This window comes from Cygnus olor, chromosome 6 (genome assembly GCF_009769625.2).
Source record: "Cygnus olor isolate bCygOlo1 chromosome 6, bCygOlo1.pri.v2, whole genome shotgun sequence".
Lineage (NCBI taxonomy): Eukaryota > Metazoa > Chordata > Aves > Anseriformes > Anatidae > Cygnus > Cygnus olor.
Window position 1 is genome coordinate 2,006,332 of NC_049174.1, and position 14,572 is coordinate 2,020,903.

At 36.8% G+C, this 14,572-nt stretch overlaps 2 protein-coding genes across 13 annotated transcripts in view; one reads left to right on the top strand and one right to left on the bottom strand.

The window, feature by feature from the left end:
* DNAH7 (dynein axonemal heavy chain 7) overlaps window positions 1-9,513 on the top strand; it is a 107,048-nt gene extending 97,535 nt beyond the window's left edge. Inside the window, 8 exon segments of the mRNA XM_040561511.1 lie at window positions 614-775; window positions 2,311-2,496; window positions 3,214-3,351; window positions 4,110-4,340; window positions 5,218-5,370; window positions 7,282-7,459; window positions 8,717-8,820; window positions 9,224-9,513. Of these exon segments, the coding sequence (XP_040417445.1) occupies window positions 614-775; window positions 2,311-2,496; window positions 3,214-3,351; window positions 4,110-4,340; window positions 5,218-5,370; window positions 7,282-7,459; window positions 8,717-8,820; window positions 9,224-9,430 (1,359 nt within the window). The 3' untranslated portion in view covers window positions 9,431-9,513.
* Window positions 9,514-9,636: 123 nt separating this feature from the next.
* SLC39A10 (solute carrier family 39 member 10) overlaps window positions 9,637-14,572 on the bottom strand; it is an 89,548-nt gene continuing 84,612 nt past the window's right edge. For all 12 annotated transcript variants that reach the window (XM_040562703.1, XM_040562706.1, XM_040562701.1 and 9 more), the window contains one exon: window positions 9,637-12,810. In XM_040562703.1, coding sequence (XP_040418637.1) covers window positions 12,652-12,810 — 159 coding nt within the window. In that variant the 3' untranslated portion in view covers window positions 9,637-12,651. The remainder of the gene's footprint in view (window positions 12,811-14,572) is intronic.

The window sequence follows — 14,572 nt, forward strand, 5'->3', positions numbered from 1 at the left end:
TAAGTAGGACTCAGAAACCACTGCTTTCATAATTAGCTTTCTGTGTGCACACATATTTGGCCAAAAATATTTTACTTTTTTTTTTTTTTTTTTAAATATATAATAAATAGCACAGTTCTTTAATTGAGGTCATCTACTTTGCTAAATATTCTCAACTGAAAACAAACCAAACCTTCCTACCTGAAGGTTTCTTTAAAGGCCTGAAATCTTTCTTGATAATGAGAAAAAAATGCAGGAATAGTGTGTGAACTATGTTTTATAATACGAAGGTGTAAAAAAAATTCAAAGGTCTTATATACATAGTTGTGCATGAATGTTATATATCTTACATACACATGGGTATATAGCTTTAAAAATAAAATTGATTTGAGGATTCACACTGGTTTAAAAGAAAATTTAAAAACCAATGCTTTAAACAATCTGATGACTTTTTGCTGAAGGCCTTTTTTTTTTTGTGTGTGTGTCAAGAAATGCTACCCATGAATCACAAATGGTATGTTACTGGAGCAGGAGTTCCTGGGTTTTGAGCGAGTCAGGACATGAGGAAAAAATGAAACTGTTAAAATGTTTGAAACAGACATTAATTATTCATATTGTTGTGTTTGGTTTTAAGGCTGAGTTTAAGACATTGCTCTATGGCCTCTGCTTCTTCCACGCACTGGTGCAAGAAAGGCGGAAGTTTGGGCCGCTGGGTTGGAACATTCCATATGAGTTCAACGAGACTGATCTGCACATCAGTTTGCAGCAGCTGCACATCTTCCTTGACCAATACAAGGTACGGAACCCTCCCACAGCCTTGATTGTGCCCTGCCATGCATGTTCTAGGACTGTTCGTGCATGTGCCAGTGCAGCTCAGTGTTGCCATGGCAACAGTTTTAGTAGGGCCCAGTGATTTAGAAACTCAGGCCTATTTGCAGTAGTGCCAATACTGTTCATTTTAAGTGGTTAGTGTACCATGATCAGTATATAACTAATGTGGGGAAAATTGCAGATGGCAGTTTAGAATTTCTCCCATGCAAAACACAGCAGACTATGTTCCATGTTGTTGCCTTATTCATTGGAATTGTATCCTGTCTCTAGACAGAAGCCGGGGGATTCAGCTCATGGAGCTTTTGTTGCAAGCTGTAAAATATCATACTAAACGAATCCCTGTGATTTACTCAGTGATAGAACTAATTCTAGATGCTGGACTGTTGCAAATTAATAATGAACTTGATCTGTTCAAGTTTGGCACGTGACTTTTCCTTCCTTGTTTGTTGAGCCAGGCAGCGTTTCATACAATAGTCTCTGGAATTTGCTAGCAAGACCTGATACTTCTTTGTGTTTCAGCTTCCTAAGCAAACTACTATAGCTAGTACCCTTTAAATTATGGCTGTGGGTGTTATTGTCAAACCACTGTGAGCCTGGAGTGTTTTTGGTTATCGGTGTGGTTAATAGGTAACGTGTGATACAGAATGAGAAAACAATGTTATGAAGTCATGGGTGTTCCCTTTCCTTGGGGCTGGGGGGCTGGGGAGGGAGGGGGAGCAAAGTGTATGGGGAGCTGGAGGGATGACCTCCTCTTGTATGATAGTTTATGAGCAAATGCATTGACAAGCAGAAAGGGAAGCAATTTGCTCCCAGAAAGATTACTGACTTGTTTGTAGTGACCAGATTTCTCTGTACTTTCTTCAGGTGGTTTATTTTATCCCACTCCTTATCATACCACTAGCTCTTGGCCCTTAATTTCCGTAAAGAATTTTTCTTATAACCCATAAATTGTTCCTTTCATGCTCCTAAGAAGCCATCTGCTCCCAAGCTCAGGACTTTATTATTTTTTTAAATTTTTCTCAAAAATAAAACAAAAACCCATTTCTCTGTATTAGCACAGAAGGCTTGCTGGAAAGGATGTGTCCCTGTTTGTTGTTCATTGTGGTCTTGAAGAATAGGAGTATAGCATAGCTGTGGCCCTCTGACAGCATCCCTATTTATTTTACACATACATATAGCCAAGCAAGTACAGACTGCTCTGGAAAAGCTCTTCATAAACCCATTCCCAGGGATTCCCATTTCCATTAATGTGGAAAATTTTGGCGCTATTGTTCTTCACAAGAAGCCACACTGTTTGATTTGATGGCTTATTAAAGTAGTTGAAGATCAGGAGATCAATGGTACCAGTATGAACTAACAGAGGCAAATAGCAATTTGTAAAGTTTCCTCTGAGATTTCTGGATGACTTGCAAATAAATTACAGCCATACCAATATGGCTGTCCAGGTAAGTGCTAGGCTGTGGCTCAGAGAATTCTCTTGCCATTTTTTTTTTTTTTTAGGAGGTGCCATATGATGCCCTTTGCTATATGACTGGAGAATGTAACTACGGTGGCAGAGTCTCTGATGACTGGGATCGGCGTACACTCCGTAGTGTTCTGAACATGTTCTTCTCATCGGAAATCATTGCAAACACAGATTATAAATTTGATTCAAGTGGCCTTTATTTTGCTCCTCCCGAAGGAGATGTAAGTATCTGAGAAAACTGGAATTATAAACTTAAAAAAAAAAAAAAATCTTTTGCTCACATTGACAAGTGCTTCAGTGCTTACTGCTGTCATTGCTCACTTGTGCAGCAAAATCCCCCATTCTATTAGTTGCTTCAGTGACTTTTAAGTAACATAACGTAACACAATGTTAACATAACTAACATTAAAAAAATACAAAAGAAAATCCCAAACTACTACTAATTTGACTCTGCTGTATGAGACAGCACATTTGGGGGACAGTGAGAAACCTAGCCTGCTAAACTTAAAGCCACTAAAAAATAGGTGTAAGAGAATGAGCTGTTCATATCTTCCGGTGATAGAAAGGACCTAGGTATCAGCTTATCACACAGTAGAGTTATGTCAAATATCAGCAAAATGCCTACATAGACAGCTCGCAAGCAGTGGGCCCAGAAAAGGTCTAGAGGTTCTTGCACTAAGCATTTTAAGAGAATTACCAACAGCTGTCAAAATTTAAAAAAAAATCATTTAAGCAAAGCCAATCTTGATTTCAGAGTAAGAGAATGGACCAAAGGAATTTGCGAGGTGCAGACAGCTCCTGCGTACATCCTTTTATATCTTTTAGTTTAGACAATGTACAGTAGAAAAGTTTGTAGTGGTTTTGAAATACAGCTTGTGGCCTGTCATGAGCTGTGTGGCCATGTCTATATCCTAAGTCTAGAGCCTTTTTTTTTCCAGTACCAAAGCTATATTGAATATACAAAGACACTTCCACTGAATCCTTCCCCAGAGATATTTGGAATGAATGCAAATGCTAATATCACCAAGGATCAGTCAGAAACACAACTGTTATTTGATAACATTCTTCTTACACAGGTATGTAAAGAGACTCAAAACCACACACCATCTTAGCATAACCTTTTCCTCTTTCCACATATTAGTATGTTCAGATTTTTTTTTGTCCTTTCATTTTTTTTTACTGTGCCTTATTGTTTTGTATTGTCATTCTAGTGAAATTGTTATTCCACTTAAAAAAACTGTTAAGGCTTTTATTTTTTTTATTTTTCCTGCCTGTCTTCCAAAGGAAGCACAGCTTCTGTGATTGCACAGTCAATTTACATTACTTCCACTCCCCCACCATCTTTTAAAATTTTTAAAAATTCTTGGCCAGTTTCAGTCCAGTTTGTAAGCCAGGTACAATCTAGATATAGTTCCTGTAAGCCTCATGAAGAGCTGAATATAGAGGGCAAGAGATCACACCAAGGAATAGTGAGACAACTTGGCACTACTCTGTCATTTGACAGCAGTGGGCCAGCCAATGGCACTCACAGCTTCTTCAGAGATGCAGGCAGAAAGTGCCTTTTACTCCATTTACAGTGGAAGCAAGATTTTGGTAACCAAAATTAAAAGGTTAAAAACCTGTAGGAAACCAGACTTTGACAGTCGTATGCTAATAACTTCTTGCAATAATACAGGAAATTATGAAACATTCATTTCAATCACAGGGGAACTGAGTTGGAACTGTAACAATCTTTTAAACAATGCTTTCAGAACAGCTCTATTTTCCTGTATTTCAAGTACTCACTCCCAAGTTCTCTTTTCCAAAATAAACCTCAATTTTTGTCTCTCTTTAGTCTCAGGCGTCTGGTAGTGGTGCAAAATCCACTGAGGATGTTGTTCATGAAGTCACAGGTGACATCCTGAGCAGACTTCCTTCAGACTTTGACACTGAAGCAGCAATGAGAAAATATCCAACCACTTACACTCAAAGCATGAATACTGTGCTTGTCCAAGAGATGGGACGCTTTAACAAGCTACTGCAGACAATACGTGACTCCTGTGTTAACATCCAGAAAGCAATAAAGGTGAGACACACATTTAAGGGCACATAATTAGACCCTAGGCTTGATCTCTGAGCTATCAGTGCAAGTACTTTAGAGAACTGACCCTGAAGTCTGATTCAGGTCACTCAGACACTAGAAGTCTGGATTCCAACACGATTTATTGGATCTGTATCTTTTTGTGCCTTAGTAACGTAAAAGACAGAAGCACCTCACAATTTCTTTACAGATAAAGGCAAATCTTCTCAACACCTCAACTGGAACCCTCAATAGTAATAATTTACTGTCTGAAGTCAGCATTTGTTCTCAGTGGGAACTGAAAGCTACAGCTGTGTAAAATACAGGATGGGGAGCAGGGAAAAGTCAGTTTGGATTTTTTTTTTTTTTAATCTATCCTATCTTACCTTGAGGGTGATTTTTTTTTTTTTTTTAATAAAAACAGAAAAAATCCACCACCCCTCTCCCTCTTAAAGCCAAACCACAAGCTGAAAAGTCAGCCAATTTAAAAAACTTGCAGCAATGTTGCAGTTTTGAGGACACTTTAAATAATACTATAAAAGCATTTACATTTAGTAATAACTCAGAAATTTACACTCAGTAATTACTCATATTTCTGAGGTGGGATGATGAATGGCAATTTCCCATTCTGGGCAGTTTTTTTCCAAAATACTCTATCGGCCTTCTTCCTGACCAGTCTAGTGACTGACTACTAGCTCTGACCACAGTAACTTTTGAATGAAATTCATTACATCCATTCTTCATGTTTTCAGTGTTGTTCCTGACTTAGCTAGAAGTTGGTAACATCTGTTAGACAAAGAGCTATGTTTAATTGCTAAAGCAAGGCTGTTGAGACAAAGTATTCTCCTATCTTCCCTTCCTTCCCTTCCCAAATTTATTTTAGGGGCTAGTCGTGATGTCTGCTGAACTGGAAGAAGTGGTAAACAGCATTTTGAAAGCCAAAATTCCAGGCCTATGGATGAGTAAGTCTTACCCAAGCCTCAAGCCTCTGGGCAGCTATGTGAATGACTTCCTCAGTAGACTGAGGTTCCTACAGGTAAGCACATCCTATGTATGCAATTTGTTCAACATCACTTATTATTTTGATCTCTTGTTGTCAGGAGGAATCTCCACAAGTGAACGCACACATGAATTACACTGACATGTAATGTTCAGTTCATTTGTGCACCTGTTTTGGTTAGTTGCTTGTTCATCAAAGCATCTAGTGAAGCACTGTTATCTTGCCACATACCTTACACCACATAAAGAGAGGTGCAGTGCATCAGTATTACTGTATGACAGACACCAGAATTGGCCTTCTGAAGTGAATTTACTAACGGCATCTTAAACTGCACATAGATCTTTGTGGTGGTAGGGAAGTTAAATAAATAAAATAGAACTTTGGGAGAGGCTGTTGAGTTCCTTTTCCAAATAGCAAGTTTAAATCAGTAGAGTGTTATAACATGAAATCTTTTATTTATGTTGAAGTCAAGTAATAGCTTTCAGTAGATAGACAACAAGAGAAGAAAGCTGGATGAGTGAGTATCAGTGGGGTCCCTTCACTGGTAAGGCTACAAATTCCCCAAACTGACTTTAAGTGACTAATATAGAGACTGAGCACTATTCTGTGCCTTAGAGACCTCCATCAACTGAAGACAATTGATGTTTATCACCTAATAAGACCATGAGACCATAAACACTAATGTATGCCTTTGATGTAGAAGACTAAACTGACAGTTCAACCCCCCAAGATAAAATGTGCAACTTGTTCCAAGCTCCTTCCTCTGTACCTGCAAAAAGAACGGGTCTCGAGATAGACAAAAGATCCAGAAACAAAAATAATTAAAAAGTAAGTAATAAACCTATCTGGTTTCAGTTATAACAACATATTCACAAATTCTGCATTTGCAGAGAACCTCTGTTTTGTGTTTTTTGGACCCTGTCACCACACCTCAGTAACTTCCACTTTAATGCGTAGCACGTCTGACTGCAGTACTTATAAAGAATAAAAGTGACATTTCTTGAACAGAATCCAGAACAGAAATTAAACTTGTATGAAGGAGAAACTGACGTTACCTATAAGGATTTTGTTTATTTCTTTGAATGGAAACTAACTAGAAAGACAAGTACTGTGGTAACCATTATAATTCTCTGCGGTAATGTAATTGTAATGCAATTTTTTTTTTATCTGACATTGTTCAAAACTCATGTTTACAACAACTGTTCTGAAGTTATACGTACAACAACCAGAAAAATGTCTTCTTGCATGAAGTATTCACCATTGCTATAGACCTCACTTTTATTACACTTAAATGCAATGAAATCCAGCATTCAAGAATTTTTATACACAAGTTTCCACGGTGTAAGCTGGGGGGCGGGGGCAGGGGGGAAAGGACACCCCCTCTATCCCCCAGAAACAAAGTTTAATTAGGCCACTCCATTTTCTTCCTCATAAGGAACTCACCCACCCTCATCTTCAACTTGCTGCACATGCAAGTGCATGTGCACACACACAGCATGCAACATGGGCCCTGGAAGGGAAATCCGACAAAGAAAAGCAAAGCCTGAAAAAAAAAAAAAAAAACTGCCACCTGCATGAGGAAACAAAGATCATCATGCTGAACAGCCTCTGATAACAAGAGAGAAAGGGTGACTTGAACACACATTTGATGAGCTTACATAGATGATGCACAATTAACAGACTAATTCATTCACATTAGCTAAGAACTTCCAGGAAGTAGGTGAGGCGGTGTTTTGTCCTCTTTGGTCTTAAAATACAACAACAAAAAAAGCCGTAAGCTAGTGACATTTTAACAACTTGGTGGAAAACACGTAGCAGCCATCCAAACATACCACTGCAGAAACTATTTTGGCTGTTATTTCACAAGTTATTTGAGTTCCTAAATACTACAAAAGATAAAAGCTGCTCCCCCCTCCTTTTCTCCTCCTCTCTCTTTTGCTACTGCAGCTGTGGTATGAAAATGGTATGCCACCCGTCTTCTGGATTTCAGGATTCTTCTTCCCTCAAGCATTCTTAACAGGCGCCCAGCAGAACTATGCCAGAAAATACACTATTCCAATAGACCTACTAGAATTTGACTATGAGGTGCTGGAAGATAAGGAATATGAAATCCCTCCTGAAGATGGTAAGTAAATACATAACATTTATTTGCCTATGCTGATGCATTCGTAAGTTAACATTAATTTGCAGACTCAGACTTATGCAATTAAGTTAATGAACTCCATTAGAAAACATACACAACTGCGTTGGTCTCAAAATACTATGCACGCCAGCCTTTAAATACGGCTGAGATTAGTGCACTCCCTGGATTAGCCCACAGATGAGAAGTAACACCAAGAGAACACTGCTTATCCCTAACTTCCCAAAACAGATCACTTTTAAGCAGTGTTTGGCTTACCTGTTCTTTTTATTTCAACCCCAGTAACACATCTGAAGATGCTTACTTCCCTGAGTGAAAACAAACCCTTCACTGTTGGCTGTGCTTGTTTAGCTATCCCTAGAAAAACAGCTTACAGATACATGATCAAGAAGTTCAATAGCAAACTAGTTTTTTCTTAAACTACTTTATTATATATTGCCTGACATTCCATTTGCAGATACTTTTGTTAGACTGCCCTTCCTCAGAAAAAGGAAGGATTAAACTGAACAGTTCTTAGTACTCTTTTTAATATTTTTTTGAGGATCAGTTTGACTGGTAGTTGTGAGAGAAGGGTTTAGCAGTTTGACTGGTATCCAGTCAGTTTTCAGCTTTTTTTGTTGTTGGTGGTGCAGGTTTATTTTTTGTACTTAAAAGTTACAGTTTTCAAGTCTACACAACACAAAGGTGCGAGTCTTTAAAAGACTTGCTTTTTTTAAACTCTCTTAATGAACTGTTTTAAAGATGTAACATTTAAATGGTTATATGACCTTTAAATGGTTAATTGCCAAATGGCAATGTGAAACAAGCAATGAAACAATTAATAGTAACTGGGGAAAGAGTCTGTATGGTCATATCTCCTAGTTTAGAAACATTAAAGTTTCTAATATGTAGTACAAACAGAAAACTTTGTAATGACAACTGTGAAAATAGTGTCCTGTACTTTGGATTTTTACTTTTTACTTCCCTCAACATTTTAGTAAAGACTAGATACACTATGATACTGCTAGACATTGCAACTTTATAAAGCTTTATAGAATTATAATAATAAATAATAAATTGTAATGCTGTAAAAAATTGTGTTATACTCAAAGTTATTTGATTATTTGGAACACAACAAAAATTGACAAAAAGGCCACACAGAACCAACAGACAGTTAGCAAAGTGTGTTGCACTAGCTGGTGCTCTCACCTAGAAACCTCTTCCAGTTTTTGCTTAATACATTACCTTTTACAACTGATTTAAGGGTCTACATTCAGGGACTATTCTTGGATGGAGCACACTGGAACAGAGAAACTAAGCAGCTAGGAGAATCCCTTCCGAAAATCCTCTATGACACAGTACCTGCGGTGAGTATCTTTCATTTGGTGACATTTTATATTATTAGATATGAACAAATATTGTAGAATAATGTGGAACCTAAGTTCCAGCCTTGAAGAGAGCAACAGGGTAATTCTTAGAAAAAAATAACTGAATTGAAAATGCTTTGTGTTGAAAAGCAAATTTAAGTATCTAAGAGGAGCTGAGAATCCTCTACTAATAATGATGGCAACAGGAGGTCCGGTGTTGCTTCCTCTCCCAAAATCTGCAATCTGCTAAGAAAGAGTAATCAAGAAACAGGTTTTCAAAGGCTACCTGTAAGAAAACAAACACCACCGACAAAAATATTTTGGCAAGCCAAGAGTGTTTCTCAACTTTTTTTTTTTTTTTTTTTTTTTTAACTGAAGTGAAAAGGCTTATTCTTTGCTGCAGATATGGCTAAAGCCCTGTAAGAGAGCAGACATTCCACAGCGACCCAGTTACGTGGCTCCATTGTACAATACCAGCGAGAGAAGAGGTGTCTTGTCAACTACTGGTCATTCCACCAACTTTGTAATTGCAATGACCCTCCCTTCAGATAAACCACAAGAACACTGGATCAGACGCGGGGTGGCGCTATTATGTCAGCTTAATTCATAAACCTACCACAATCTATGGAGGTGCATTTCCAGATCACTTATGAGGGATGCATGTCCATTCTGAAATGCCATTTCCAAAGAGAAATCAACATATGAAAGGAGGGCATATATCTTTACAATGTTGCATTTGTGCATTTCATGAGAATTGAAGCAAAATACTAAAATATAGAGGTGCACAATAAAATCTTATACAAGCCAACAAGAATATCTGCTCCTTGAATAATTTTATTTTTTGAAGGCTCCTTATTTGTAAGGAACATACATAAAATGAACACAACACTGTTGACAATGAACAAAACAGCATTTGATCTTTTTCCAGCTTTATAAAATTTTTAAAAATGATTTATTTATAACAAAAAAAACCTGATAGCTCGGCTGTATCTTATAGGACCATAATCATATTTGAAACCATAGACTCAATTGTTACCTGGAGGGGAAAAAATAAAAACAAGAATCACACTGCATCTAGCAACTACAGTATTTTCTAAGCATAATCACAGCAGATTGAGTGCAATGTGATCTACATCAAAATTCATATGGGATGTCACACAGTGACAGCATTGTAATATACAAGTAACATGCCCTCCAACAAATACAAGTTAAATGAGACTCTGGATCCAAGCAGAATGGAATGTTGAAGCCAAGTAGAAATGTAGTGGAATTCAGATTGTCTGTAACATGACTTAAAAGTGTACGTTAGAATGATTTAGAATTCAGTACTGGTGGAAACCTATAGAAGTCACAGCTGTTACACTGCTCTTCTTAAGTTGTAATAAATACTAGAAAATAAAAGAAAAACAACGTATTTAATGAAAAATGCAGTACCTGCCTTCAAGGACCAAGTTTTTCCCTTGTCTAAAGATGGCATTGGAAGGAAGTTTATTATATTCCCTAGATAGGCAGTGTATTAAGCTAAAACCATACTCCAGCTAATACAAAAGTAAATATTCTACCTGAAATAAAGAAAATTTCATTTGTAAAAGTATTAAAAGAAATAAACTTAAAAAAATGATTTGACAATATCAGTTCAACCACATGACCCCTTATACTTGACAGAAATTAACAGAAAATTAAAATTAAGGGTCAGTTCAATACATAAACAACACAGGTTGCTTAAGTTAAGATTCTCAGAAGATATCCAGTGACTTAAGTCTCTTTGAAAATAGTACTCAGGGACCTAACGTGGGGACTAGGAAAAAAGTGTCACCCAGGATCTTTACATTGCAGAAGTTCAGCAAACTGAAGCTAAATAACATCAGTGTTTGTGCTAATTAGGGTCCAATAGTAAATGTGTTTAAAGAAGAAAAACAAAGAAACCTGAGTTCTGAGCATCAAATGGCTGCATACCTGAACTCTGGGCTTTTGGCTTCTTCACTGAAGAAACTGCACTCTTCTTTGAAATGGACCCTTAATACTGTTTCTTGATACTGCATTAGGAAGAAATACTGGCAAGAACCAACCCAATACCTTTAAAATATACAAGCTGCTCTTGGTAAAAAACTAAATTGACCCATGAAGCTTCAAAAAGTAACAGGCCACAAGAAACACACAAACTTGAAATGGAATGAAGATACCAACTGGTGCTCTTTAAAGGCGTTAGGATCAGTATGTTTTTAGCAGCTACACTGGCACCAAGCAGACTGAAACAAAACTTACGGCACAGTCAAAATACAGCATATCTGGCATACACAAAGAAGACGACGAACTGTGTGTTCCAGAAAAGGCTACTACCCATGCTTAGGACTGGTACTACAGAATCAACTTGCACTCCTCACAAACTCACTGATTTGCTTTGTGTTTTCTTCAAGGAGATGGGTACAAGAAGAACTAACTCATGTCTGGCAATATAAGCATCTCAGCAAAATCCTATCTAAGACATCTGATCCCAGCAAATTAAGGCCCAAATTTTCAGTCTGTCCTTCCAAATGACACGTACAACAGATCTATCACATCTGCTTTTTAACAATCTAATTTAAATACCCAAATTGAAAAAAGTTCATAGAAATGAACTCCTTTATGCTGGAAGTAAAAATCTTCTTTCTTACTCTCTACTGTGAGATGGCTGGTGCTACCATGTCTGATATTGAGGCATTGTAGAAACAGATTTTGATCTGGTATTATAGTATTGCAAATAACCCACCAGTACTACATACACAGACCATAATTAAACCTTTGCGCCCAGGTTCAGTAACTAGCATCTTGCACTTTGGACTTTCTTTTTTAACATAAAGAAGAGAAAACATTCCAAAATAACCGTTAAAAAACGGAAAAATTCCCATATGGATTCTCTGTTAAAAGGGAGTTCGCACACATTCACAGCCACAATTCTTCAGTAGTTTATGCTGCAAGTGGCACACAATACATGTTTAGCATCTGTAGAAGAGAACCAGGAATAGCTCTATAACTCCAACATCAGGGATTTCCCCAAGCTAGCACTAATTCTATTGCATTTTGCATTTTCTTACTAATATCAAGGGACAAACATCAAATAAATCTTAGTCAGGAAAACATCGTCAAACTGATCCTTGACAGAACATAGCACTTTGCAGCGTATATTGCAACAGCCTGCCTTCTTACACATGAAGTTTTTATAAACGAGGGAGTGCAATTTAAGGTGTACTCTTAAAACTTTAAGCATTGTTTAGATTTGGACTTGTTTTTTAAATTTAAAACAGCACAGTGGTTTCCAGTTAACTACCGTTGTTAAGATTTAATACTTAAAGTCACCACTATGCAGACAAATCAACACAGAAATGAATAAACAGATGCATATATATGCACAAATCAATATATGCATATATATGCCCACTGCTTAAGACTTGTGTGGTACTAAAAGCTTAGTCAGGTTCCTTGTAGGTATGAATTTCAGCTGTAATATTTTCCAGGTTTTGCTCAAATATGGTATGAAATGGTATTTTCCCAAGTGTGTAGATCCTGTATGTTTTTTATTTAAGCAAGTAGCGCACCCAACCGGGCATTTATTTCTCTTATTTAGTATTTCCAAATTATCAGTCACTTGAGTTTAGAAGACACATTGAGCAATCTCATCTGATTTGAATTAGAAAAAAGCAGGAGTTAATCTACACAGAAATGAATATATTGTACTTGTGTAAGTAGTGCAAGCCACTGCTCTTCCTCTGAGCAATGTGCATACAGTGAAACAGTGCATACTCAAAGCCATACAGTAATATTATTGTATCCACAATGATTACCAGAATTTGGTCAAAACTGGATGTCAAGCACAATTTTATCTTCATAGAGGGCAATCACCAGCATGATGGCAAATCCAAGAAGCAGGCCTAGATTCTGAAGAATGAACTGTCCCACAGGACAATAGCCATGCTCTTCATTATCTCCATCTCCATGAAGCATTTCTGGAAGCTAAAATGAAAAACAATTCTGAAAAAGTTATTTCACCTTTATTTCATTTCACCACTGATAAATTTACAAGACAATATTGATCAAGAATAAACACTCCAGGATTTAGTTATAAAAACAATCCACCAAGACAGTTAAAACTACACCCAGTCATTACATTTTATAAAAACATGATCTCAGACACATCATGTATTTACTACACAAACTCAAAATGCCTTTCCTTTGGACATTTTTTGAACTTTTCCTGGATCACACATCTATTTGAACTTTAAGTTTCTCAGGACAAGGACCACGTCAGTATTCTCTGAGCTCCGCTCTTTCAAGTTTTAGACAGTTAAAACTAGCCACGCTCAAACATAATAAGTTTTTACTATTGCTACAGTAATTACATTGCTATAAACATACTTTTTATAATGACTTAACTGATTAACTCAGCCCTTTGTCACGTTACACGCTTACACAGTCACATATATTTCCTCTTAAGTATGGGAATATAATAGGGATCAATATGTATGCTACAGCTAAGTCAAAAGAAAATTAGGTAGATATATTAAAAAAAATCTGAAAGCTCTTCCTGTTTCTCACCTATGAAGAAAAGTCAAATAGTACTGAAAAAGGACCAAGAGCAGACTTGGAAGACTTAGAAATAAATCTTATGAAGTGTTTTACAAAACCACTCAAAGATGACAAAAATAACAAAATGTGTGAATAAATTAATTCAGGAAAGCATGAGGTAAACAAAGAAATTAATTTAAGGCATACGTAATATAGAAAAACATTATATAGAACAGAACAGTTGCCTCAGGTAGTACACAGCACAAGACTCTATTACTGCTCTTCATAAAATAGGCTGTAACTGTTTTGGTTATTCCAAGTACCTGAATACTGTGCAACAGACAATGTCAACTTATCAGAGCATCTAATCAGCTAAAGAGATAAATATATTACCCATCTAGTCTTGCATTACTGTATTTCGAAAAGCTGACAAATTGACCCACTGAGAATTTAAATATAAATACATATATATATAAACTGGTATGAAAAGGTTCACACTTGTACATTAAGTATTTCACTTTATAAGCTTTATATTGATATGACCAATTTCAGGGAGCATACAGAGTCTGGTCCTGTCAATATAAAAAAACCCACCCTCTAGAAGTTGAAAGGTTATAGCTTCAGCCCTAGAGATATCAGAAATTAAAAACATGATATATTTATTTGCCAGTAAGATGAAGTGATTCAAGTTGGACTAGGAAGGAATTTAGGAAAATCCAATGTACCCACTCAAACCAAAACGGCAGTGTCACGAGGGAAGACCTTATGATTGTTTTTCTGATAGTTATCACCACATGAAGTTATTGTAGAGGTCATGGAAAGCCTGGAGGTTTGAAAATGTCCCTGCTTCACGTTCTACTGAAGAACAGCATCTTTTACTTTGTGTTAGAAAACACGTAATTAAGAGAAATTGCAGGACAATCAGATGCAAGAATACCAGAAGGTCCATTCTCAATGGGCTGGTATAAGGAATGGATAAAAAAACACAACCTTGGTGGACCTCTGTTAACCTAGGGAAGGACTAAACTCTGAAAACAAGGTTTTCGACAGGTAAGCAGATTATTGAAACATCAATACAAAAATGTGGTGCAGTTTCAAGTGTGTCACACACAGGCTTTCCTGCTCTTGTTTAGAGTCAGACCATAAGTCCTTGGTTATTTGGATGCTACAATGACCAAGAAAAAGTACAAACAATAAAAGAATGAAAGTA